The sequence below is a fragment of the Giraffa tippelskirchi genome, chromosome 1, assembly GCF_054371585.1.
Source record: "Giraffa tippelskirchi isolate mGirTip1 chromosome 1, T2T-mGirTip1v1.2.pri, whole genome shotgun sequence".
NCBI lineage: Eukaryota > Metazoa > Chordata > Mammalia > Artiodactyla > Giraffidae > Giraffa > Giraffa tippelskirchi.
In genome coordinates, this window is record NC_137275.1 from 19162447 (window position 1) to 19187991 (window position 25545).

At 42.5% G+C, this 25545-nt stretch overlaps 2 protein-coding genes across 21 annotated transcripts in view; one reads left to right on the plus strand and one right to left on the minus strand.

Annotated features, from left to right (window-relative positions):
• Window positions 1-14511, minus strand: part of ENOPH1 (enolase-phosphatase 1) — a 36287-nt gene extending 21776 nt beyond the window's left edge. For 2 of the 4 annotated variants that reach the window (XM_081583666.1, XM_081583680.1), the window contains exon 1: window positions 13875-13959. In XM_081583666.1, coding sequence (XP_081439792.1) covers window positions 13875-13919 — 45 coding nt within the window. In that variant the 5' untranslated portion in view covers window positions 13920-13959. Of the gene's footprint in view, window positions 1-13874; window positions 13960-14201 lie in introns of those variants that run through there. The other 2 variants (XM_081583671.1, XM_081583655.1) reach the window with 2 other exon arrangements.
• Window positions 14512-14676: 165 nt separating this feature from the next.
• On the plus strand, window positions 14677-20795 carry HNRNPDL (heterogeneous nuclear ribonucleoprotein D like). Of its 17 annotated transcripts, XR_014080442.1 has the most exons (11): window positions 14677-14780; window positions 14897-15304; window positions 15722-15886; window positions 16684-16852; window positions 16948-17109; window positions 17867-17998; window positions 18143-18257; window positions 18792-18962; window positions 19272-19363; window positions 19736-19840; window positions 20531-20795. XR_014080442.1 is itself a non-coding variant. In XM_081583542.1 (10 exons), the coding sequence occupies exons 3-9, from the start codon at window positions 15801-15803 to the stop codon at window positions 19340-19342; spliced, it is 906 nt and encodes a 301-aa protein (XP_081439668.1). In that variant the 5' UTR covers window positions 14677-14780; window positions 14897-15304; window positions 15722-15800; the 3' UTR covers window positions 19343-19363; window positions 19736-20795. The 17 variants fall into 17 exon arrangements, 12 of the variants coding, with proteins under 12 accessions (XP_081439668.1, XP_081439646.1, XP_081439659.1 ...); XR_014080439.1 differs by lacking the exon at window positions 14897-15304; XM_081583542.1 differs by having other exon boundaries at window positions 19736-20795.
• The last annotated feature ends 4750 nt before the right edge of the window (window positions 20796-25545 follow it).

The following is a 25545-nucleotide window of genomic DNA, read 5'->3' on the forward strand; positions in this document are numbered from 1 at the left end:
CTTGCCTGGAGAATCCCATGGACAGAAGAGCCTGGTGAGCTACACTCCATGGGGTAGCAAAAGAGTCGGACATGATTTAGTGACTGAACAACAAAGACAGCACATCGGTTCAATGTTTGTGTACACTGAGAAATGAGCACCATGGTGAGTCTTGTTGACATCCATCACAGTTAAGAAAGTTTCTTTCTTGTGATGAGACCTTTTAAGATCTACTGTCTTCACAATCTTCAAATATACAATACAGTATTATTAACTCTAGCCACTATGTTGTATACTACATCTCCACAACTTACTTACTTTATAACTGGATATTTGCACCTGCTTGAACATTTCTAACAATGAGGAATCTACTACCTCCTGGAGTGGTCCACACCATCCATCAGATAGATTCAACAGTTGTGGTATTAGAATTACTCCTTAAATATCCTTCCTGAAGACCGTACTAGGAAGTACCAAGAGAAGTTTTGCAGCTCTGGCTGCTACAAAGGGTCACAAGGGCTCAGAAATTGTAACTCTGATGTCTATTTTCATGGGGTAAGCAGAGATAATCATTCCTCTTTGAAAGCTGAAGCCTTTAGGAATGAACACTAGATATCTTCATCTGCACTCAAAAAGAATATATGTGATGCTGTAAGACAAACTTGTCTTCTAAATCCCATTAAGAAGATTAAACTGTAATTAAAGAATATAAACTATAATCTAATTAACTGCAATGAATCACATCTCACAAAGGAAGGTTGTCATTATTCACAAGGGCTAGTAGTTGGGATAGGTCTTTAAAAGCAGCAGAGAGAAAGAACATCAATATCTCGTTTAAGTTTCAGAGCAGGAACCCTGACTGGCCCTAGGACAGAGTCCTAGCCCCTGTGAGTGTGGAGGGGAGAGAACTGACATTTACTTCCTTGAATCCACCTACATCAGTGCAAGGTGACACCCTCTGAATAAATGAAGACGCTGAGATTCAAAAAGGTTTCACTGCTGGTAGAGTAAAGCCAGGACTCATACCGAGGTCTACTGAAGCCCAATGCTTGAGTCTATCCAGCTCTGTGGGTGGATGACTTCAGGGAGCACAACTCACTAGGATCACCCAACCCCCCAGATCCTGATATTATATTCCCTACAGAAATGTCTAATACTGCTTTTCTCAAAGAGATTTGCACTAAGAAAAGAAATGAGAGATTCTGGTTCACCTGGCAGTACTGTAACTGTTCCAATAAACAGGAATAATAAGTAATTTTAGTAATAGAGGGAACAACTGACAACACTAACTGAGCCTTCACCATTCCAGGCACTTCTTGTTCTACAGTCAATCCTTAGTGATCTCGTCTAATCCGTGATTTTAAATGCCATCTGTTGCCGTGCCAGGCTAAATCACTTTAGTTGTCTGATGCTGTGCAACCCCATGGACTGCAGGCTGCCAGGCTCCTCTGTCCATGGGATTCTCCAGGCAAGAATACTGGAGTGGGTTGCCATTTCCTCCTCCAGGGGATCTTTCTGACCCAGGGATCGAACTCATGTCTCTTGTCTCCTGCACTGGCAAGCAGGTTCTTTACCACTTAGTAGTTAGCTCAGTTGCTCAGTCGTGTCCGACTCTTTGCCATCCCATGGACTGCAGCACGCCAGGCTTCCCTGTCTATTACCAACTCCCGGAGCTTGCTCAAACTCATGTCCATTGTGTCGGTGATGCCATCCAACCATCTCATCCTCTGTCCTTACCACTAGCATCATCCATATACCCATCTGTTGCCAATGACCCCTAAATCCACAGCTTGAACCTAGACCTCTTCCCTGTACTCCAGACTGATTTTTTTTCAACCTTCCCCAAATCTCACCTGGATATATGAAATTCAAACTCCTGTTTCTAGCCCTTAATCCTGCTCCTCCCACACTGTCCCATCTCGGCCAAGTGGCAGCTCCATCCTTCCAAGATGCTCAGGCCGAAAGCCTTAGAGTCATCTTTGACTCCTCTTCTCTCACACTCCATATCCCACCAATTCATCAGCAAATGCTGTCAGCCCTATCTTCAAAATACATCCAGAATCTAATCACTTCTCACCATCTGCCACTGCTCCCAGGCACTCCAAATCTACTCAATGCACTGATTAATGAATAACCTGAATTACATCATTTCAATCCTCAAAATAACCCTATGAAACAAGTACTCTTATTTCCTCCATTTCACAAAGGCACACAAAGGTTAAGCATAAACTAAGAAACTATAGTTTATCAATCAGGTCTTTTTCCTTTTTTGGTTCAAAGAGTCAAATCCCCAGAGCCTGATCTTCTGGTCAAAGGGATCAGATTAGCTTACAGACTTACAACGACTTGGTCCCAGCCAAGGCCCAGGGCAGGAGTCAGCCAGCCTCTTGGAGCACGGCAGCACAAACACCAGTCTGACCACGAGCTCCTCTCCGAAATCCCACCCAGATCCCACTGCCAGGATTCCCACTGATTTTCAAACTATATGTGTTAGTCTGTTTTTACTCAGTATCAGCGCCACACTTTTTAAGACTTAAGAAAAGAACTTGTTGGAAGGTCACTTAATGAATCAGTGAAAATCAAGTTAAGAAATGAAGCCCTCACACGCATACCCAGAAGACAAAGAACCCTTTTCTGTATTAAAGAATTGTCTTTGAAAAGCAATCCGTGTTTTTGAAAGTGGAGTCCCCTGAGAAGGTTCCAACGAGGTTCCAGAAGGGCCTCAGAGGACAATACTACTGACTTTCCATGTGACGGAGGACCGGATACAGCAAGATAAGGGTGGGCTGGCCGCCACCCTTCTTCTGACCCCTACCTCTACCAAAACTGATAATGTAAATTAAATGAGTTAATCAATGTGAAAATCAAAAGCTGTATATAAAAATAAGCCTTTAATGTAAAAAGAATAGCTTTTGTGTGTGTGTGGAGGAGTTACATGCGGCGAAGGACAGAAAATTTAAGAACCACCAGAGAAGGTAGATCTTTTCAGAGCTAAACACAGGATAGCCTTAAAAAGTTTATCTGACCAAAAGAAAGGCTTATCTATCTATGTATTTTTAAAATAGGGGTTATATATTAGAATTGGTACTTTTGGGGAGTTGATCTGACTACATACACTACAAGGATCTAAGTGACTTTATGCTTAGGAAAAAAAAATCAGAAAGAATATTCACCAAACTCTTAATGATTACTGCTAGGTGGTGGGAGCAAAAGGGGCATTCATTCTCTACACTGTATTCTTCTGTAATATCTGCAGTTCATAACAAGCATGAATTAATTTCTGTGGAAAAATCAGGGGGGGAAAAAAACACTCCTCTATCCTCACATTAACAAATACAAGTTTCCAAAGAATAATGTATTTAGCTCTTCAGATACTTAATTGTTAACACAATTTATTTTATGGTGTTTAACTTCCATTGTTAACTAATTTCTCTAAAACTCGACAGTTTTAGAAATGCTGGGTCAAAGAAAGTTCTAATATCACTCCAGAAAACACAACAGTTACATCACATGCTGTGCAAATAAGATAAAGTATCACCTTGAGGGAATCTGAAATAGCAAGGATAGCAGAAGTGGGAGAAAACAATGCCAGCCTCTCCCGGGCCCAGTCTGGAAGGGAAGGTATCGTATCGCCATCAACAAGCATTTGCTGAACGCCATATGCACGAGCACTGTGCCAGGCTCTGCTCTCTGCCCTAAAGGAGCTTTCAGCAAGGCTGGAAGGCAGCACGCACAGACACCATCACAAGGCAGCATCTGCTATGATGGCAAATACACAACAAAGCAGGGCGAGAGGACTTGGACATTCCTGCTTAAACCAAAGTCCTTTGAAAGCAGAAGCAGGTATCACCTGTATATTCCCACTGCCTAGCACGAGAAATGTGTTTTAAGTATGTTTTAAGTCAATGGGTACATGGAACCAAACTGCACTTGGAGAGGAAAAAGTATGACATCCCAAGCTAGGGGAATGGCAGTGACATGAAAGACTGGCATGACCCAAATGGGCATGATCAGTTATTTACAAAAAAAAAAGTGTAAAGGAACAGAGGAACAGAAAGCTGAAAAACCCGCCTCCCTCAAGTTGAGGAGCTGAAACTATCTTTGAGCCAACAGGAAACCCAAAAGGATTTTGATGGTGCAAAGACAACCTGTTTCTGTTACCTGCCTTCCTTACTTGGTTCCTTAAGGGTGACAACTGCATCTTTAAGAATTTTGGTCTCCTGGCAGCGCCTGGCACATGATAGGTATTCAAATAAATGTGGGGAAAAGGAAGGGAAGACTGATTAGCTGGAAACATTATGCATGTGCCATGACATGGAAGGTTCTAGAAGAGTAAGAGACCAGAAATTAAGGCTGGAGGTGTTTTCTAATCCATCTCATGATATACTCAGGCCCAATACAGTGAATCTCCAAAGGCTCCTCCCCTTGTTTCAAGCTGAATCAACAAAAATCCTCTTGTATTCCACCATGAGTATATCTCCCTGTAGGAATCTGGAGCAAAGGGAGGTTTGGGGGAATAGTAATCAAACCAGGAAATCCTGCCATTCCAGTGCAGGTTGTCTGACAGCAGTCATGTTTTGTGTCTCATTCTTGACCTATTTCTGGCCAGGGCCACAGAAGCACAGGTAGAGATAATCACAGTGAGTTTCAGTACATGTTAGCTCCCCCTTTTCCATACTGACTCTTCACAAGTGCTTTCTGTCTCCAAAGAGTCTGATATTTCCTTCATTGTAATCAGTGTTTCTACTGGGCTTCATATTTTTCAAAGTTTTTTTCCCCCCAGCTCATGAATAAGTTATTTATTTAAGCCATCTCCTGCCATAAGCGGAAGGACAGAAGATCAGTATAATGGTCATCAAGTATAATGGTGGTCACTGGATACAGAAAAGTATACGGGACCTTAAGCTCACCTTCATGGCAAATAGATGGGGAAACAGTGGAAACAGTGAAAGAATTTATTTTGGGGGGCTCCAAAATCACTGCAGATGGTGACTGCACCCATGAAATTAAAAGACGCTTACTCCTTGGAAGAAAAGTTATGACCAACCTAGACAGCATATTAAAAAGCAGAGACGTTACTTTGCCAAGAAAGGTCCACCTAGTCAAGGCTATGGTTTTTCCAGTAGTGATGTACAGATGTGAGAGTTGGACTATAAAGAAAGCTGAACGCCAAAGAATTGATGCTTTTGAACTGTGGTTTTGAAGAAGACTCTTGAAGAGTCCCTTGGACTGCAAGGAGATCCAACCAGTCCATCCTAAAGGAAATCAGTCCTGAATGTTCATTGGAAGGACTGATGTTGAAGCTGAAACTCCAATCCTTTGGCCACCTGATGCGAAGAGCTGACTTATTTGAGAAGACCCTGATGCTGGAAAAGATTGAAGGCGGGAGGAGAAGGGGACGACAGAGAATGAGATGGTTGGATGGCATCACCAACTCAATGGACATGAGTTTCAGTCAGCTCCAGGAGTTGGTGATGGACAGGGAGGCCTGGCGTGCTGCAGTCCATGGGGTTACAAAGAGTCGGACACGACTGAGTGACTGAACTGAACTGAACTGAAGCTCCCCTTCTTGTATCCAGGGATCAAAGCTTTTTGTATCTATCTCATTCTATCTTCTCCTCTACGTTGTGAGCATGACAGATCCTACTCCCCCCATTCTTGGAGATGAAAAAGCCTGAATCCCTAGATTGAAGGAACCTAGAAAACGTGACACAATTACAGCATCAATAATAAACCACACAGGTGGAAAAAGCTCCTGCGTGCTGTCTCCTGTGGGCAGTCTTGTAACAGTTTCATACTGAGGGTGGAGTCAGCACCCTATAGTTCTCAACGTTGAGAACATTAGAAATGATAATCCTTATTAAAAGGATATTAAACTAAAGTTGGGAGATACTATCAAACACAAGCTCTCTTCCTAGAAAGATCATAAAATTAACATAATAGTTTTCATGAGAAAAAAAATGTCAACTTCAACATTTCCTCATTATTATCTTCCAAAATATACTGTTAGAATAAAAGACAACCTAAGAGTAAATTACAAGTATTGTTAAACAATCAGTTGTAGGAGCTATTTCTAGAAGCGCTTTAGCATAAAATATAATCCAAAGAAATTTATTAAACAAACGTCAGAAAAGCATACAAACAGGATTCCATTGTTAAACTGAACCAATATCTTTATCATTTTGATTTTTAATGAAATGAGTATCTGACACTTCAAAAAAATACTACTGATAGGATCAAGGATTTGTCTGCTTAATTCAGATTTTCTAATGCATAAGATTAAGTTTGAGACATCTTCTTTTCTCTTGGTCTTATTCAAAACACTGCCAAAAATTTTGTACTCTGAGGTAAAACTCCAGCTCCTACACATTGTCTTTACCAACTTCCACACTACCGCAGTCTTTAAACAGAATCTAAAAAAAAAAAACAAAAAAAAACTCAATTAAAAAAATAAATAATCCCAGGACTTCCCTGGCAGTCCAGCGGTTTGGACTCAGTGTTTCCAATGCAGGGAGTGCAGGTTCTATACCCGGTTGGGGAACTAAGATCCCAAATGCCACAGAGCAACTAAGCCCTCGCAGCAATTAAGACCTGATGCAGTAAATAAGTAAATAAATATTTAAGAAAAAATAAAAGAAAATTGCTTTGGACTTCCCTGGTGGTCCAGGGGCTAAGACTTCATATTCCGCCTGCTGGAAGCCCAGGTTTGATCCCCGGTTAGGGAACTGGATCCTGCATGCGGCAACTAAGACCCAGCACAGGCAAATACAAAAATAATAATAATAAACACTCTGAGCTTCCACTGCAGGGGCCGCAGGTTCAATCCCTGGTTGGGGAAGTTCCACAAACAACAAAAAAAAGAAAGTTATTGTTACAGTTCAGTTCCTGGAAGACAATTTGCAAAGGCTGGGGAAGTGGCCACTTGCTTATTGCTTTGTTGTTTACCAGTTTATTTCACTATCTTGCTCTCTTTTGTCAATTTACTTGACTTTTGAGAGGTTTTGGTTCTGTTAATGATGACAGACCTCCTTTAATTCACCTACACTCTCTTGGTCTGCTCTGTCACCTCCAATGAGCCATTAGGAAAGAGGGACGCTAACAGATCTTGGCTTCTGTATACAGCCTAACTACTCAAGAGTTCAGTCCGTGGACCGGCAGCATCAGTATCACCCGGGAACCTGTTCAAAACTCAACTTCCATTCCATATTATTCAGCCATTAAAATAAAGAATGAAATCTTGCTATTTGTGATAACATAGATGGACCTAGAGGGTACTATGCTAAGTGAAATAAGGCAAAGACAAATACTGTCTGATTTCACATATCTAAAAAACAAAACAAATGAAGGAACATAACAAAACAGAACAGACTCATAGATAGACTAAACAGGCGGTTGTCAGAAGGGAGGAATCTGGAGAAATTAATGAAATAGGTGAGGGAGATTAAGAGGTAGCAACTCCCAATTATAAAATAAATGGGAATGAAATGTACAGCATGAGGAATATAATCATTTATACTGTAGTATGTTTGTATGGTGACACATGTTAACCAGACATATTATGGTGATCATTTTATAATGTACAGAAATATTGAATCACTATGACACCTGTAATTAACATAGTACTGTAGGTCAATTATACTTCCATTTAAAACACTATGGGATTTCACTGGCGGTCCAGTGGTTAAGCCTCTGCACTCCCAATGCAGGGAGTACAGGTTCGATTCCTGGTCGGGGAACTAAGATCCTACATGCCACGTGGCCTGGCCAAAAAAGAAAACAAACAAACAAACATGTATACGCTGGAAGGAAATACACCAAAATGCAAATAACACTTATCTCTGGTGGGAAGGGGTTCGGTGTGTATTATGGGTGATTGTCAATTTTTATTTTACGCTTTTATGTATTTATCTTCAATAAACATGTGCTGCTTGTAAAATTAGAAAACAACAAATGTCACTAAAAATGGAAAAAAAAAAAGTACCATTCCAGATCTTATGAATCAGAAACTACATTTTTGCCAGATCTCTGGATTATTTGTCTACACATTCAAGTCTGAGAAGCACAGATATAAAGGGCCACTGGCAAGGGTACTCGCCACGACCCACTTAATACACTCCCTAGGAACAAATATTCTAACCAGATTCATACTTTCAGTTAATAGAAGGTCCTTAATTATTAAAAAGACTTTATCTTCAGGCACGAAAAGTCTTCCTAAGGCATAAATGAGAAACATACCCCACCACTGCCACTCACCCACGACACTCTGACAAGGTTTGTGGACAGCGAGTGAAATACCGATGGAAATCTATTTACTTATTTTATACGGGCGGCTAAATATTCATTCCTTGCTTCCCAGGTGGCTCAGTAGACAAGAATTTGCCTGCCAAGGCAGGAGATGCAGGAGACTCAAGTTCAATCCCTGGGTCAGGAAGATCCCGAGGAGGAAATGGCAACACACTCCAGTATTTTTGCCTGGAAAATCCCACGGGCTGAGGAGACTGGCGGGCTATAATCCACAGGGTCACAAAGAATCGGACATGACTGAGTGACTGAGCACAATCCTTGAGCACAAATATTCATTAAATGTTCACAGCAGCCTTATGAGGTTGCTATCCCCACAGTATAGGACCCTGTACAGGACATCTGTACCCAGACTCAAGAGACAATAACTAACTTGCCATAGATCATTTAGGGAGCCAGAAGCTAAGCCAGACTTGCACAGTCACCAAGCTCATCCTGATCAATACTACTCTGTCCAGCTAATCCCTGTTATTTACAGATACTATATTTACAAATTCTACCTACTAAAATGTATTCATAACCTCCAAATCATTATTCACTGAACTTTCCCACTTTTTTGATGACAGGTACATACATGAGCAGAACAGCAAAACTTGTGAAAAACCAGTTGCACACATTCCCAGCATGAGGTGATGCTTGGCCTTACTTCACCTCTCATATTTTAAACAAGCATCCTTTTCAAAGTCTATTTGCCACTACATTTTCTCATTTTGCGCTTTTTGTTGATGATGTTGCAGTTTAAAATGGCCCCCAAAGTGTTGAGGTGCTGTCTAGTGTTCCTAAGGCAAGAAAACTACCTGACTTTGGAGAAAGCACATGTGTTAGATAAGCTCCACTAAAGCCTAAGTTATAGCGCCACTGGCAGTGAGTTCAATGTTAGGGAATCAATGATATGCACTAAATAAGACAAACAGAAACACGCAAAACAAGGTTACCTATCCATCAGTTGTGACCAGAGGCTCACAGGAACCTCTCCCTTCATCTTCTCCATGGACAATGTTTCAGTATTTGCTAAGATGGTGTTTGCAGTGACTTCACAGTTCATAACTGCCCCAACTGTTGTTACAAGTACTAATTTGACGTGTAATGACAGGAAAAGCACCAAATTATAGAGCATTTTCAGAAACAAGAGATCATCTTCCCCAACTCCGAAACTGTAGTTGAAGGTTCCTGACAGGATAACCACAGGACTGGTAATGGTGTTATTTCGCAGCTTACAGACTGAAATAATTGGAATAACACAATGCAAAAAGTCAGAAAACGAGTATTACATCACCATGGACAAAGATCTGTGGCAGCTGATGGGGTGCAGGCAAGCTGATTCAAGGGGATAAGGGAAGAAAATACAATCCCATTCATTTATACTTATTTAAACCTCATCTTTAAATTCTAATTTACTTTATAACTTAATAACAGTACACAATAAATTCTATTGGTTACAGTAAATTCTATTGGTTATGCCTGCCCCAATTCTACTGATGCTTTGTGTATGGATGTGTGTGTGTGGTCACTCAGTCGTGTCTGACTCTCTGCGATCCTTTAGACTGTAGCCCGTCAAGCTCCTTTGTCCATGGCATTCTCCAGGCAAGAACACTGGAGTGGGTTGCCATGCCCTTCTCCAGGGCATCTTCCCAACCCAGGAGGTGAACCTGTGTTTCTTGTGTCTCCTACACTGCAGGCGGATTCTTCACCCATTGAGATATCCGGAAAGCCCGCTGATAGTTTATATAACCAAAATATGTTGAGTGATCACCACCACAGAGGATCAAAGTCAGTGCTTGAAAAGAAAAGAACTTCCAGAGGCACATGTTCTGCAGTGAGGGGCAGGACTGGTGGCTTTGAGGACTCAGATGCACTGGGAACCATCGAGGGAAAGCTGGGTTCTACTGCTGCTCTGCCCCCAACAAGTTGTGATGACCCTCACAAAGACATGCCTCTAGGCATCCATTGATTCATATGAGAAATTAACTAGCTGGTTGTGACACTGACTAGATGACCCGAGCTAGGAACCCTTCTCGCTCCAGAAATGTGACCATTCTGACTCAAAGAAAATAAGATATATTAGCAGTTAAGTAAAACCATTGTTTATTATTGTCTGTAGCCTAAGGGTTAAAGGCATGCCCTCACAGAGCAACAAGCTGTTAACAGAACACATTTCCAGACTGGGAAGATTCTATGGAATCCTGTAAGATATCCAGGAGTTAGTCTCATCTTAAGTTGCATCAAAGACACCTTCAACTCTAAGTACTCAGCAAGGGTAAAAAGAGAGAGAGAAAGGGAAAAAATAAATATAACCAGTGCTGGTAACCTGTCTGCCATTCCACTCACAGAAGAAATTCTGTTCCCTGGGACAGTCTCAGTTCCCCAGTGTCTCTGACAGCATGAATGGTTCAGTGTGAGCCTAGCATGTGACACAGTATGTTTTTCATCTACGTCACCTAATCCCAAACCAACTACTTCCTCCGATGCTCAAGAGAAGCAGCAGCAATGTTTCAACTCTGAAGGAAAAATGGCTGCATGGGATTTACAGAAAAATGGAGTCACTCTCCAGAGAAGACCGGCTTCCTATGGGTATTTCAAAGGCAATTTTTTTTAAACCTTTTCTTTCATATTGGAGTATAACCATTTAACAATGCTGTGACAGTTTTAGATGGACAGCAAAGGAACCCAGCCATACATATACTTGTATCCATTCTCCCCTCCAAGCTCCACTCCCACCCAGGCTGCCACATAACATTGAGCAGAGTTCCCCATGCTATACAGTAGGTCCTTGTTGGTTATCCATTTTAATTACAGCAGTGTGTACATATCATCCCAAACTCCCTAACTATCCCTTCCTCCCCTCTCCGTCTCTCCCCCGCCCAAAACTGTTTGTTCTCTAAGTCTGTGAGTCTCTTTCTGTTTTGTAAGTTCATTTGTATCATTTCTTAGATTCCACATACAAGGAAAGTCATAGGATATTGCTCCTTCTCTGATTTACTTCACTCAGTATGACAATCACAATGGCAATTTTTGACAATACTCAATTTTCACAGCGTATACTGATGGCAGAACCAAACCCCCAAATATAGATATTCTGTTCCAAGGGTATACTCCTAAACCTATCACCAAGAGGTGGTGTAAACTAAAATTTATCACCATATACTTTTATGGTACTTCTTACTGACTAAAATGCTCTCTTGTCAGCTATCATTCAACACCCACAAGGCCAGGCAAAGAAGATGGAACAAGCACCGTGGTTCCCATTTCAGAGATAGAGCGCAATAATGGAAAGAACAAGAGGTGCTGTGTCAAGACAATTTGGTTTCAAATCCCAGGCATACTGTTCAATTTTTCAATTGAAAAATTGAAAAATCTTCTGTGAGTGGAATGGCAGACAGGTTACCAGCACTGGTTATATTTATTTTTTCCCTTTCTCTCTCTCTTTTTACCCTTGCTGAGTACTTAGAGTTGAAGGTGTCTTTGATGCAACTTAAGATGAGACTAACTCCTGGATATCTTACAGGATTCCATAGAATCTTCCCAGCCTGGAAATGTGTTCTGTTTCCTATCAGTAATATGCAAACAATGCACACACAACCTGACTTGTAGTCAAGTGGGAGAAGGCAATGGCACCCCACTCCAGTACTCTTGCCTGGGAAACCCCATGGACGGAGGAGCCTGGTGGGCTGCAGCCCATGGGGTCGCGAAGAGTCGGACACGACTGAGCGACTTCACTTTCACTTTTCACTTTCATGCACTGGAGGAGGAAATGGCAACCCACTCCAGTATTCTTGCCTGGAGAATCCCAGGGACGGAGGAGCCTGGTGGGCTGCCGTCTATGGGGTCGCACAGAGTCGGACACGACTGACGCGACTTAGCAGCAGCAGCATACCAGTTGCATCTCAATGTTTCCTTTCATCATTCCAAGTTCACACACTAACGTGACTAGTAAAGCCCAAAGTAGAACAGAGGTCCAAGAAGGATATAATTTAGCATCTCTTTAAAGGGTACTCATAAGAAAGACACTCTGCTACAGGATTTTTTGGTTCAAATAAATTTGTGAAATGCTAGTTTCGTGAAGGTTCACAAAGCATTATGGTGTGCAAGTGTGTGTATGGTATAAAGGATCTGAGAAGGTATGCAATAAAAAAACCTGGTTGAATACGAATAGAACATTTTCTCAAAATGCATTTAGTAATCTTTTTCTGCATAGTTACAATAAACATCCACAAAGACCTAATGTTCTTCTGAAAATACTTTCAGAAACTCTGGTTTTGATCATTTAATGCATAGCAAATAGACAATTATAGTAATCAATATTAATACAAATAATAATAGGTTATAGGAAAAGCACAAGAAACTATCCTTTAAACAAGATCCTTGAATGATTTTTTTGCAGTCTGGTCGCAAATGCAAAAAAAAAATCTATTTAGACCATTAAGGCATTTTTATTCTCAGAAAGATTTCAGAATAAGTCTGTCATAAACAAAGAATCCAAGAAGTGGCTCAAGTCATCTTGCAGAAGACACAGTGGATTAAAAAAGGTGAAAGAGATGTATTATTTTTTGTTACAAAATTGATTTGGATGAGATATCATCTCCCTAAATAGATTTTCCAAGAAAGGTACATATGCCATATTACTACTTGTCATTACTCCTGGTCTTCTGTTAACAGTGGAAAGCAAGATTGTGACTTGTAAACTATGAACCATAAAAATGCAGAACCCTTTTTTTCTTTGAAACCTACAAGAAAGTAGTTATTTTGTTACAATCAACAAGAGAAAGAAAGTCGACTCAATTATCAACATTTGGCCAATTCAGAATATTTCTGCAGAGGCCTCACCTGTACTTAAAAACTTGGGGAAAAAAATGCCAAACTAGATTTCTTAAGAAACTTGGCTGGATGTCAAGGTATTGTGATCCTTCTAGAGAATTTGTAAGTGGCTGTTAACAGTGGAGACCTAAAAGTGTACACCAATTTTATATTATAACCTAGATCAAGAAAAATATTCCTCACAGGTAACTTTAAAAAAATAAATTAAAAAAAATTAAAACTAAGACTTTCAGTTTACTAGAAGATGGGTTTTCCCTACTTTGTAAACGGTATCTCAATTACTGCACGCAAGCACTTCTATGAGAACTTTCATCTTAAACCTCTAAAAGTCAGATAAACAGACGACTAGGCCTGAGGGATTCTTTTAAAAATTGTATTTATATCTGATATTTAATTATCTTGACAAATACAACATATATAAAAAAAGAACCTGTTCTAATGCAAAGTTTTAAGTTTGTGAACTAGATGTAGACAACTGTTGGTTAGCACTGCTATCCTAGACTTTGGGTAAGAACCTTGTCTTTTTTTAAAAAAAGGAAAATGGACGGAATGTAGACCGTTGCTAGCCTAGACCAGGAACATTCAGTGAGAGGTTCGGCCACGAACAGCAGGAGTGGGAAAAGGCGAAGAATAACCATTACCGCCTCAGACACCAAGGCTACATGAAAAGTCATCCTGACGCTTCGGTCTTTCCATTTTGCGGGACTGGAAGCCTCAGGGACCACCAGATCGCGGCCGCCGACTCCCCAGGTCCAAATTGTCACGAGGCAGTCGCTTACCTGCGGGGCGAGGGCGCACACCTGCCCGACGGGCGGCGCCCACATCTCTTCACCGTGCCGCCGCGGACCTGCCCTCCTCCGCCCTTCTTCACCACCACCTCCGTCCCTTCCCACCCACCTGCAACAATCGAGGGCAGGGACGGGGGAAGGTGACGATGAGGAGAAAAAGCATCCAGCAATCCGCCGCAGACTACCTCCTCCCACCCGAGTCGGTGCAAAGCCACACCGTCTCTCCCACGCCTCGTGTCTCTAGTGAAAGGTCTGCGATACTTTCAACATTTTTGGTTTAAAGCATAAGTAACTTCCCCGCTCCCTTCCGCCCCTCACCTTCACGAAAGCAATCGGGGTTGTGGTACCTTCGATATCTAACAGGATCACAGTGACTTCGGCGGGCACCGAAAGCACGACCATTTCCCCACCCCACCGACTGCTACCAAGAGAATCGGCCTACTGGTAGAGTGCGGAGGGCGGCGCCGGCAGCGCCCCCAGCAACGTGCTGGGCTTCTGGTGGCCCCGAAAAAGAGTCCCGGAGCGGATAACCGCAGCGCGGCCTCACGCACGAGGCGGAGAGGACTGGTCCGCGCCTCCGGACGTAGAGAAATCCGCAGCCCAAGGACCCTGAACTCGCCCGCTGCCCGGGGCGGGAGGCCCAGACCACGTGGGCAGAAAGAGGGGGCGGGCCTCACAAGGTTCCGAGGGGGCGGGGCGAGGCACGGTGCCGACGTCGATTGGCCGCTAGAGGGCCTCGGCCTCGATCCGTCAAAATGGGGCCTCGCGTGGGCGGGAACAAAGAAGCGAACGCGGGAGACGGGTGCGCGGGCGCGCGCTCTCCGCAGACTGGTTGAGCGAGCGGGAGAGGCTCGGGGCACGTGCAGACGGGAGCCCCGCGAGTGGCGCGCCGGGGATGTGAGTGCCCCTTGCCCTCTACGGCACCTAGCCCCCTCCCTCCCCGCCCACTGCTTCGGCTTTGGCATTTTTTACAGTAATCCGACCGGGTCCGCACCCCTCCTCCCGTTCCTCAGCCACCGAAGGAGGCCGTTTGGGTCCCGGCCAGCTGGACGGCGTCGGCCGATCGGCTAGCGCGAGGCCCGCCGCGCCCCCCTCGGCTTGCGCACCTGGGGCGGCAGCGGAAGGGGGCTCGCGCCGCGCGGCCGCCCGGAGAGGCCGCCGCGCGCCCGCTTCCTGTTCGGCTGGTTCCAGCCAGCTCGAGGACAAAACACGCGTGCGCGCGGCGGGCGGACGGCCGGCGCGCTCGCCGCCTCAGCCGCCGGCGCCGGGCGCAGTCCGCCTTTTTCCGGAGCGGCGCGGCCACGGTGCTAATCGATAGCAGCAGCTCTGCGCTGGGGGAACCGAGGGCGGAAAAAGGAGGGGTTGACGGCTCTTGGCTGGGAGTGGGCTGGACCGGACGCCAGAGACAAAAGGCTCTCAAGGCAAGAGGGACTGTGGCGTTGCTCGGGATTCTGACCCCAGGACTTCTCGCCCCGTCGTTGTTTCTCTTCTGACGCGTCTCTCTCTTCCCAAGCCCGCGTCCCTTCACCCGCGACCTCGCTTCTCAGCGAGAGGGCCGCGATGGAGGTCCCGCCCCGACTCTCCCATGTGCCGCCGCCATTGTTCCCCTCCGCTCCCGCTACTTTAGCCTCCCGCAGCCTCTCCCATTGGCGGCCGCGGGCGCCGCGGCAGCTCGCCCCGCTCCTCCCTTCGCTCGCTCCCAGCTCCGCTCGGCAGGGGGCGCGCCGGACCCAGCGCCACGTCACCGCCCAGCAGCCCTCCCGATTGGCGGGCGGGGCGGCTATAAAGGGAGGGCGCAGGCGGCGCCCGGATCTCTTCCGCCGCCATTTTAAATCCAGCTCCATACAACGCTCCGCCGCCGCTGCCGCCGCGACTCGGACTGCGCGCCAGCACCCTCCGGCCGACGACTCAGCCGCTATGGAAGACATGAACGAGTACAGCAACATAGAGGAATTCGCAGAGGGATCCAAGATCAACGCGAGCAAGAACCAGCAGGATGACGGGTACCGCACGCTTCTCGCTTCTCCCCTCCCCTCCCCCAGCGCGCAGCACGCGCCCTTCGTCCCTCGGGAGCCGCGCGCTACCCTTCCCCACTCCCCCATTCTTGCCCCGAGTCGATTCCCCGCGTGCCTGCCCGACCGCACTGGGTCGGAAGGAAGAGGAAAGTAGGAGACGGAGGGGGTGACTGGAGAGCCCCGCGGAAGGTGGGGGAAGGGCAGAGGGTTTGGAGGCGGAGGGCGGCGGCGTCTCGGGCCAGAGTGCGCAGGCGCCGCGCGGGGCCTGAGGGGGAGGGGCCGGGCCGGCAGCGCCGCACGCTGCAGCTGCCGCCGCCTCTTCGTTGTATCTGTTAGGGCTCCGGGCAGTTTTTCTGGGAGGATGTAGGGGGACCCTTGGTTTGGGAACCTGTAGGCGACAGGTTTCCAGATCCCCAGTATGCGTGATGATGAGTTCTTCAGGTGGAATGTTGACTTGACAGCTGAGGAAGACGGTGAACCTGAGTAGTGCGCGTTCAGTTTAGAAAGTTGCATTTTCCTAGTTCGGAACGGTCTTTTAACGTGTTTCGTTGGCCTCGTTTAAACTTTGCCTTGTGCAGTGTGGAGAGCGAAGATTTGGATAAGTGACCTAGATGGAATTTGGGGCTTTTTATGGTCTTTGGTTCCTGTGTGTTTGTAAACAGGTGAAATTACTTGTACATGGGTATGAATTTCCCTGTGTTTATAGTTTGTAGTAAACGTAATTTTAGAATTTAAATAACCGTTTTAGCTACTGCTGTTTGTAAATAAACAACCTTTATTTCTAGTAAAATGTTTATTGGAGGCTTGAGCTGGGATACAAGCAAGAAGGATCTGACTGAATATTTGTCTCGATTTGGGGAAGTTGTGGACTGCACGATTAAAACAGATCCTGTTACTGGAAGATCACGAGGATTTGGATTTGTGCTTTTCAAGGATGCTGCTAGTGTTGATAAGGTATGAACCTGTTCGCATCGTGCTTTTTGTGTGAGTTTTGCAAATCGTTCGAGGGTTGGTTGTATGTTGTCAGATCACATAAATCTGTCTTCTAGGTTTTGGAACTGAAAGAACACAAGCTGGATGGCAAATTGATAGACCCTAAAAGGGCCAAAGCTTTAAAGGGGAAGGAACCCCCAAAAAAGGTTTTCGTGGGTGGATTGAGCCCAGATACTTCGGAGGAACAAATTAAAGAATATTTTGGAGCCTTTGGAGAGGTGCGCTGTGCTTTTGTTTATGTGTATTTTCATTCGATACGTTTATATAACGTTTTGTCCCTGGCCCAGTTCTTAAAAGAGTAAAGAGTTCGGTCAGGGTGGAATTAAATCATTGCTCAAGTCCTTCCCTTATCACAGCTTTGTGTGTTACAATGGAAACTAGTATCTACATTAATGGAAATTAATAGCTAATTTATTTCAGCAAAAAGGTGGATGCTTTGGTGTGGTCAGGATTGGAGTGGCATCTGTGGGATACAAAATGCTGTTGAGGTTTTCCTCTCCCCTCTAAACATGCCTTGTGGATAAGCTAGGTTACTCTAGTTTGATGTTGATAATGAGACAGTAGTTTATACAGAGGAGAAGGCAATGGCACTCCACTCCAGTACTCTTGCCTGGAAAATCCCATGGACGGAGAAGCCTGGTGGGCTGCAGACCCATGGGGTCGCTAGGAGTCGGACACGACTGAGCGACTTCACTTTCACTTTTCCCTTTCATGAACTGGAGAAGGAAATGGCAACCCACTCCAGTATTCTTGCCTGGAGAATCCCAGGGACGGTGGAGCCTGGTGGGCTGCCGTCTATGGGGTCGCACAGAGTCGGACACGACTGAAGCGACTTAGCAGCAGCAGTTTATGCAGAAGTCAATTCCTGAGAGTAACATACTTTGTTGAAGCTTGTGAATGACTTCTGTCATTCTAAAACGTTTTGGTAGCTTTTTACCTTTACTGGGTGATCTTGAGTGTGCATCTTGATTTCAGATTGAAAATATTGAACTTCCTATGGATACAAAAACAAATGAAAGAAGAGGATTTTGCTTTATTACATATACAGACGAGGAGCCAGTAAAGAAATTGTTAGAAAGCAGATACCATCAAATTGGTTCTGGGAAGGTAAAGCCATTTGGATTCTATTCAGTGAACAGTGGGGTGGGTTTGTTTGTTTTAAGGGAATTTAGCAACCTGTTTGCGAAGGGAAAAAAATAGCTTGACATTAGAACAGTGGTAACAATGCTGTCTTTTACCTTTTGTTTATAGTGTGAAATCAAAGTTGCACAACCTAAAGAGGTGTATAGACAGCAACAGCAACAACAAAAGGGAGGAAGAGGTGCTGCAGCTGGTGGGCGAGGTGGCACTAGGGGTCGTGGCCGAGGTGAGACCTAATTCCAGGGAAATGACGCAGTGGTTGAAGCTATCAACTGCTAAATGTGAATAAGCCCATAGGGGAGTAAAGCGAAATTTAAACTGTTGTAGCATGCAAAGTGCTCATTTTAGTCCATGGGTTTTTGTTGTATTGGTTTCACTTCTTCAAAGAATAGCCACTCTGACAGTGTCAGTACTGGTGGGAAAATAATAATACCATTGATTGTAATTAAGTTTACATGATACACCTTGGCATGATAGGTTTTCTATGGCAGGAGTCCTTGTTCCAAACACGCTTGCTGTCTTGATTTTTTTTCCCCCCCATTAGATTTAGGAAGCCTGATACTGGCACAATTGGACTTTCTACATCTCCCTCCCCTTTTTTTTTATGACAACTGTAGTGACATTTTCTTGACCAGATAGCACTGTAGGTGTCCATTCTTCCTTTTTAAGATTTGCAAAGTGAGGGACAGGAATGCATCATTTTTATTTTAGGATTGGGGGTCAGAAGTTGTTTCCTAACAGTCATTGTACATTGTTTCAGGTCAGGGCCAAAACTGGAACCAAGGATTTAATAACTATTATGATCAAGGATATGGAAATTACAATAGTGCCTATGGTGGTGATCAAAACTATAGTGGCTATGGCGGCTATGATTATACTGGGTATAACTATGGGAACTATGGATATGGACAGGGATATGCAGACTACAGTGGTAAGAATATTTACTTAACTTCATAAACCAATGGTATTAAGATTCATTTCAATTCTGAGATTGTGTGTTCTATTTATAGAAGTGTTGAGTTAAATTTTTGAGATGTAATAGTCACAGGGGGTTATACTGATTTAGTGACTCTGGTTATTATGAGCATTCTAGAGTGTGGTATGTGCCTAATTTATAGTGACTTAAAATATCTAATTCTACTATTTGACCTGCAGAATTTTGCATATCTAATAGCTTTTAAATATATAGCAAAACTAGATCATTAAAAGCTAAGTATAATTTTTTGTCTTTTCAATATAGGCCAACAGAGCACTTATGGCAAGGCATCTCGAGGGGGTGGCAATCACCAAAATAATTACCAGCCATATTAAAGGGGACGTTGGAGAAAACAGGTGTGTATAAGAGTTCAAGAAACCAGTGGAAATGTCTAATTTAATTTAAAGATCAATAGACAAATGAAAATGAGTAAAAACAAAATACCACGTAGCGTGTTTTTACTAAATTGTTAAATTTTTACTTGCTTTATGAGCCTGTTTTGCCTAAAGTGTCTATAGATCTTTAACTTTAAAGTTTTATCTCACTTTCTTTAGTAATACAGAAAAACTTAAGAGTTTTTCTGTTTGCTTTGTGTACCAGGTGGTCTAGAGGAATAATTAAACTTTTTTAGAACTATTAACAGGTAAAGTACTGAAATGGGTACAACTTAAGGAAAACAAGAATGTTGTCTTCTAACTCTGACATTATACCTTGTTTGTACCCGCCAGCGGGAACTTCATTGCAGGCCGTGTGTCACCCTGACCACGTCTATCTCTGGGGGTCGCACGTTGCGGGCAGAGCGCAAGGCATACACCAGAAAACGCTGTCCTGTGGTATGGTCTCTTCCAACTTCATGTACCAGCGTAAAGATTAAAGTGGAAAACTTCAGACTTTGGCTTCTTTTTTAATCTTTTTGAAGATTAAGTGTCTAAACTTAACTTAAATGGTTTTTTACAGGAGTTAAAGTACATAAATGCCTTTTTACAGCTTAATCATTTTGGTCTTCTGTTTAGTGTTGTATTTCAATTGTGGAGCCTCATTTTAAGTGTTCATTCTTTAAGATTTAATGCTTGCTTTTTCTTTTTATAGCTAATAGTGAAATCTACAAACCAAAACAAGAACTTTAAAATCTGGGATTTAAATTAAAGATCATATGCACACAGCAATTTGTTGCCTTGTGATACAAGCGTGTTAGAAATTCATGTTTGTAATAGAATTTTACATGGCTTACTAGAGACAGTTCTAGTAAACCTTGGGTCTAGCACAGTTCAACCTGTGAATATGAAAAGATTGTGTTCCCTGATTTTCTAAGTAAATTTTAGTATCATTTGGGAACTTCATGGTGAGATGATGATGATGATGATTACAATTACCCAAACTGCGTTTTGCCAATGAATTTGCATGTGATCTTTAATTATTGAAGAAAAGAATAAAGTGAGAACTTAAAACAATTCATGAAAGTGGACCTTAGAAAGCCTGCTGGAGTTGCACAAATCTAATTGCCATTTTGTTTTTGTTTTTAGGAAGAGATTGCTAAAGTAACCATCTTGCAGGAGGACATTGAAGATTGGTCTTCTGTTGATCTAAGATGATTATTTTGTAAAAGACTTTCTAGTGTACAAGACACAGTTTGTGTCCAACTGTATATAGCCGCCAATTAGTTTTCTTTGTTTTTACTTTGTCTTTTGCTATCTGTGTTATGACTCAAGTGTGGATTTGTGTTTATACAAACTTTATTTGTATGATTACATGTTAAACCTCAAATAAATGCTTCCTTATGTGATTGTTTTTCTGCGTCAGGTACTAAATAGCTCTGTAAAAGTGTAACTTTAAATAAGCAATAATTAACGCACAGTTTAATTTGTAGGGAGTCTTGCTCCATAGGAAGAGGAGAAAACTGTGGTCCTTTATGAATAGCCAGCTACAGTGTCTGCTCTGTTCCCTTTTTTTGTTAGATGTATTCTATGCTCTTAAGACTTCAGTTTCCTCTCTAACGGAGGCTTCCATCATAACCTTTAATGTTGTTTCCTCTCTGCCTATCTGGAGACATTGTCATGAAGGTTTCTGTGGCATAGTTATACTGTTGTGATTAGTGGGAGCTTTCTAGTAGACCATGAGTCTTTGGTTATATTTTGAAAAGTAAATTTTTAGTGGCACAAAGCATGCTGGTAGCTCCTTTTATGAAGAAAATGTTTTGCTTTGTTCTTGTCTCCGGAAAGGCATTTTTTAATGGTTTGTTGTATTCAGTGGTCTGCTAGAAAGCTTTGACTAATCATAATACCATAACTTTGTTTCCTTGATTAAAATGTCCAGATATACCCATTGTGGGGTGGGGGGGCTTAAACTGTGTTATAGGAGCTACAGGTTAAGAATATCAGATATAGTTGGATTTTACACAACAATTTTGGCAAATAGGTATGAAGTTATTAAAGTCTGAACAAAAGTTAGATTAAAAGATTTGAAGTAGTAGCTGAGTAAATTAATTGTATACTATTCTGTTGGTTTTATGTTATAGTAAGCACCAAACTGAACAAAATGTTTTCTCTTGGCATTGTTAGGAAGCTATACTGGATGTTAACTGTTACACAATGTGAGTTCTTAGAAGGCATGGGTAGTAGGTTTCAGTCATTTTTTTTATGTAGTTAGTGCATGAGCTGAGTAGTTGAGCATATTCACATTCAGACATAAAGAATAATGGAGAAGGATAACCCTTGATTCTTATGTAAATGCAAGTCTTAAGTGTGACCAAGTCATGTCATTACAACAGATCTTCCTGGTGCGTTAAAACCTTTTAGCTCTAGATTTGGGAGGATATCCTAGATAAGTTCAAGTTTTGAATTTTACATTCAGTGTAGTTAACTGAGTTTAATGTTTTCGGGTTTTGTTGCTTTGGTTTCATGTTCGCCATTAGGATTGGCATACATGTTTACTTGTGGAATAGTTCACCTCACCTTCAACCAAGTGTAAATTTTTTTTATGTTAATGAACCTGCCTCTTGTTTTCTTTGGTGCCTGCAACTTTCTTTATTCCAGTGATGTTTGTACTTGATGAGCTATCAAGTTATAATGCTTTTGGCCTTGTTTTGCTCCTGTTTTGCTATTTGACCTTAAACTTAAGCCAAGTACCAGTGTTGGCTATTGCAAGGGATTGTTTATTCTTTCAACATGCAACCTTAGGGGACAGAAAGGAGATTTTTATTTTAAGTTATGTTGTCAAAAGTCAGTAGGTGCAGTGTCTTTAGGGCAGTAAATCTTGTTAAGTTCAAATTTATGATTAGGTGACAAGTTGACATTGAGATTGTCCTTTCCCTGATCAAAAATGAATAAAGGCTTTTTTTAAACAAAATCCATACTCTTCAGTCAAGTCTTGATATATATGATTTTGAAGAAACACACTACATCTAGAGATTGTCTGAGGTTTTTAGAGAAATGAAATACTTACGACAGACTCAGCCAGCCTGTGTTTTTCTTAAATATACTTCCTGAGTAGCTTTGAGCAAGTTGGTGTGTGTTGCTCCTTATCCTAAGAGACACCTTAATTATTGATCACATTAATATTCTATAGTCTCAGATACATTTACATGATGATGAATTGAGTTAAATTAAGATGTTTATTGAGATACTAACATGGATAAACAACATTTATTCCATTCTCTTCCATGCATCTTTTTCATAATTGTGAAGGGAACTGGATCCTTTGTCAAGATTTGATAGGATATCAACCATAAGATATTGTTTCACTAATTACATAACTGCATTTTTAATGCAGTTTTTAGTTACAGGAGGTAGAACAAAATGGTGTGTTTCTACCATTTGAATTTCTCCTACCCGTAATGCAAAATCAAGAAACGTCTTTCTGTAAAAATAATCACCTCAGAATTTTCAACTTAACAGGGCTTTCCTGGTGACTCGGCTGGTAAAAAATCCGCCTGCAGTGCAGGCGACCTGGGTTTGATCCCTGGGTTGGGAAGATCCCCTGGAGAAGTGAAAGGCTACCGCTCCAGTATTCTGGCCTGGAAAACTTCATGGACTGTATATAGTCCATGGGGTGGCAAAGAGACACGACTGAGTGCCTTTCGCTTTCAACTTAACAGAATTGCCATCTACTGTGGTCTCTTAAGTTTTTTGGCTGCCCTGTTCTGCACATGGCATTTGAGTTTAAATTTAATAATGTATCTTTGTCTTGAAATAGTAAAATTAGATGTGAGATTTCAGCAGTTTGGGTTGAAAAAAAGTTAATCACCTTTGCTCAACCACTGCATTTTATAAAATGTAGGAAAGAGTTTGCTGGTGTTCTGTGGATTTCAGGGAAATACTGAACATTCTAAAGATTGTGTTACTATAAATGGCAGTTAAATTTCTGACTTTCTGTCTACTCAAGAATAACCCTATTTGGGGAGGTAGATCATAGGTTCAGAGGGTGACAGGGTTTAGGTGTGGTTAGGGAAGGAATATTCAATGATCTCTGATTTCTTAAACGTATAAAAATTTCAAGTAACAGTGCTTAAAGGGTTTTGGTTTATCAAAAACCAGCACATGGTAGAAATACATGAGAAACACTACTGCAGACAAGTTCTCACCCTGTTTCAATGCTTACCTCCTTTTGAGACTGAGCAAAAATGAGTTCTTTTCAGACAACAGAAGAAATGAATGTCTATACATAAACACTTGAAAAAAGACATGCTTGTAATTGACTTGTAGGATCTTAGTTCCCTGACCAGGATTGAATCCATGTCCCAAACAGCTGAATCGTAACCACTGGACTGGTGGGTAATCGCCAGCATTTGCTGTCGATGAGGTTGCCCAAAGGCAGTTTCTTTAGAAGTATCTACTCGGAAATCGTGTGTTGGCTGGTGAACACATAGGGTGGTGGATGAGACAGGAATGCCCAGCCCTGCAAAATAACCTCTGGAAAATAATCCCCTGATTTTTCAAGTTGAAGGAGTTGACTACTAGAAAATTAACTCAGTTCGTTTGGGATCTATTACAGTCCCATCAGGCATCTAGGAGGCTTAGGTTCAGTGTTTGGGAGTGATCTTACTAAGGTTGGTTCCAAGATCTTTTGTAGGAAAGTAGACTTTTATTACAGTTGATTGATTCTTCTGATGAAACAGGCCTAGATAAACTGGAGCAACTACTTACTCCAGTGAGAGAGCTGTCCTGTGGGATTGACTGATTAATTTGGTTACCCTTGAACTGTGAGACACTTGATACATAGGAGTTCTTCGTAGGCCACACAGATGGGCCAAGAGGGTGTGTCAGTGAAGACTAAAATACAGTGTAATTCCAGTAATTCCAGTATTTTTCGTTACCAGGAAAGCTTCATGGCCTCTATGTTGAATGGCTTATGTGTCACCATGTATTGCTCTCATTATGTAGCAACATTTTTATTAAAGGCCTACGGCTGTCAGAACATGTACAGTGATACTCAGCATTGTACCATCGATTTATTGACGCCAGGTAAAACCAAAGAAGCATTTCCATTAGCTTTTACACATGTATTTTAATGTGTGATTTTTTTCAACCAAAATTTTTAAAAATTACTTTTGGCAGCACTGGGCGTTTGTTGCTGCCCAAGGGTTTTCTCTACTTGCAGTGAGTGGGGGCGGCTCTTCACTGTGGTGCATAGACGTCATTGTGGTGGCTTGTCTTGCTGTAGAGCACAGACTCTTAAGAGTGTAGGCTTAGTAGTTGTGGCTAAGGAGTTCAGTGGTGCTGTGGCATGTGTTATCTTCCCAAACCAAGGATCGAACCCTGCCTTGGCAGGCAGATTCTTAACTACTGGACCACCAGGGAAGTCCTCATATGCGACTTATGTGATACTTACAATACTGGAAATAGGACTTCCCTGCTGGCCCAGTGGTAAGAATCTGCCTGCCAATGCAAGGGACATAGGTTTGATTATTGGTCTGGGAAGATTCCATGTGCAGGGGAGCAACTTCTGAAGCCTGCATGCTCTATGGCCAACAAGCAACAACTATGAGCCCTTGGGCCACAACTGCTGAAGCCCACACGCCCTAGAGCCAGCAAGTTGCAAAAAGCCAGTAGCAAGCTTGCATGCTGCAGCTGCCAAAGCCCCTGCACCCTAAAGCCCGAACTCCAACAAAACGAGAAGACACTACAACTAGAGAGTAGCCCCTGTTCACTTCCTGAGTGCAGCAACGAAGACCCAGCACAACCAAAAATAGTTACGAAGCAGTGTGTATATGTAAAAAAATTTTTTAATAAGATACTGAAAACAAGTCCAATAATTTTTGCTACTCTCTAGGACTTAAGAACTATACTCAGTATATCATTGGAGATGAGGAAAGAGAAAAGTCACTTTAGTATGTAATTTTTCATAGTTGGGAAAAATGATATAATATTTGTACAGATACAATTTTTAAAAATTATGCATTTGAATGACCAGAAATAGACCCCCAAATTACACCTTTGATCTCATTTTAAATGTCTATTTTTTCCTATATATATATTTTTAGTTACAATTATGTAAAAATAGGACTTGGAGCCTGTCATAACTAAGAATAACTTCTCATATT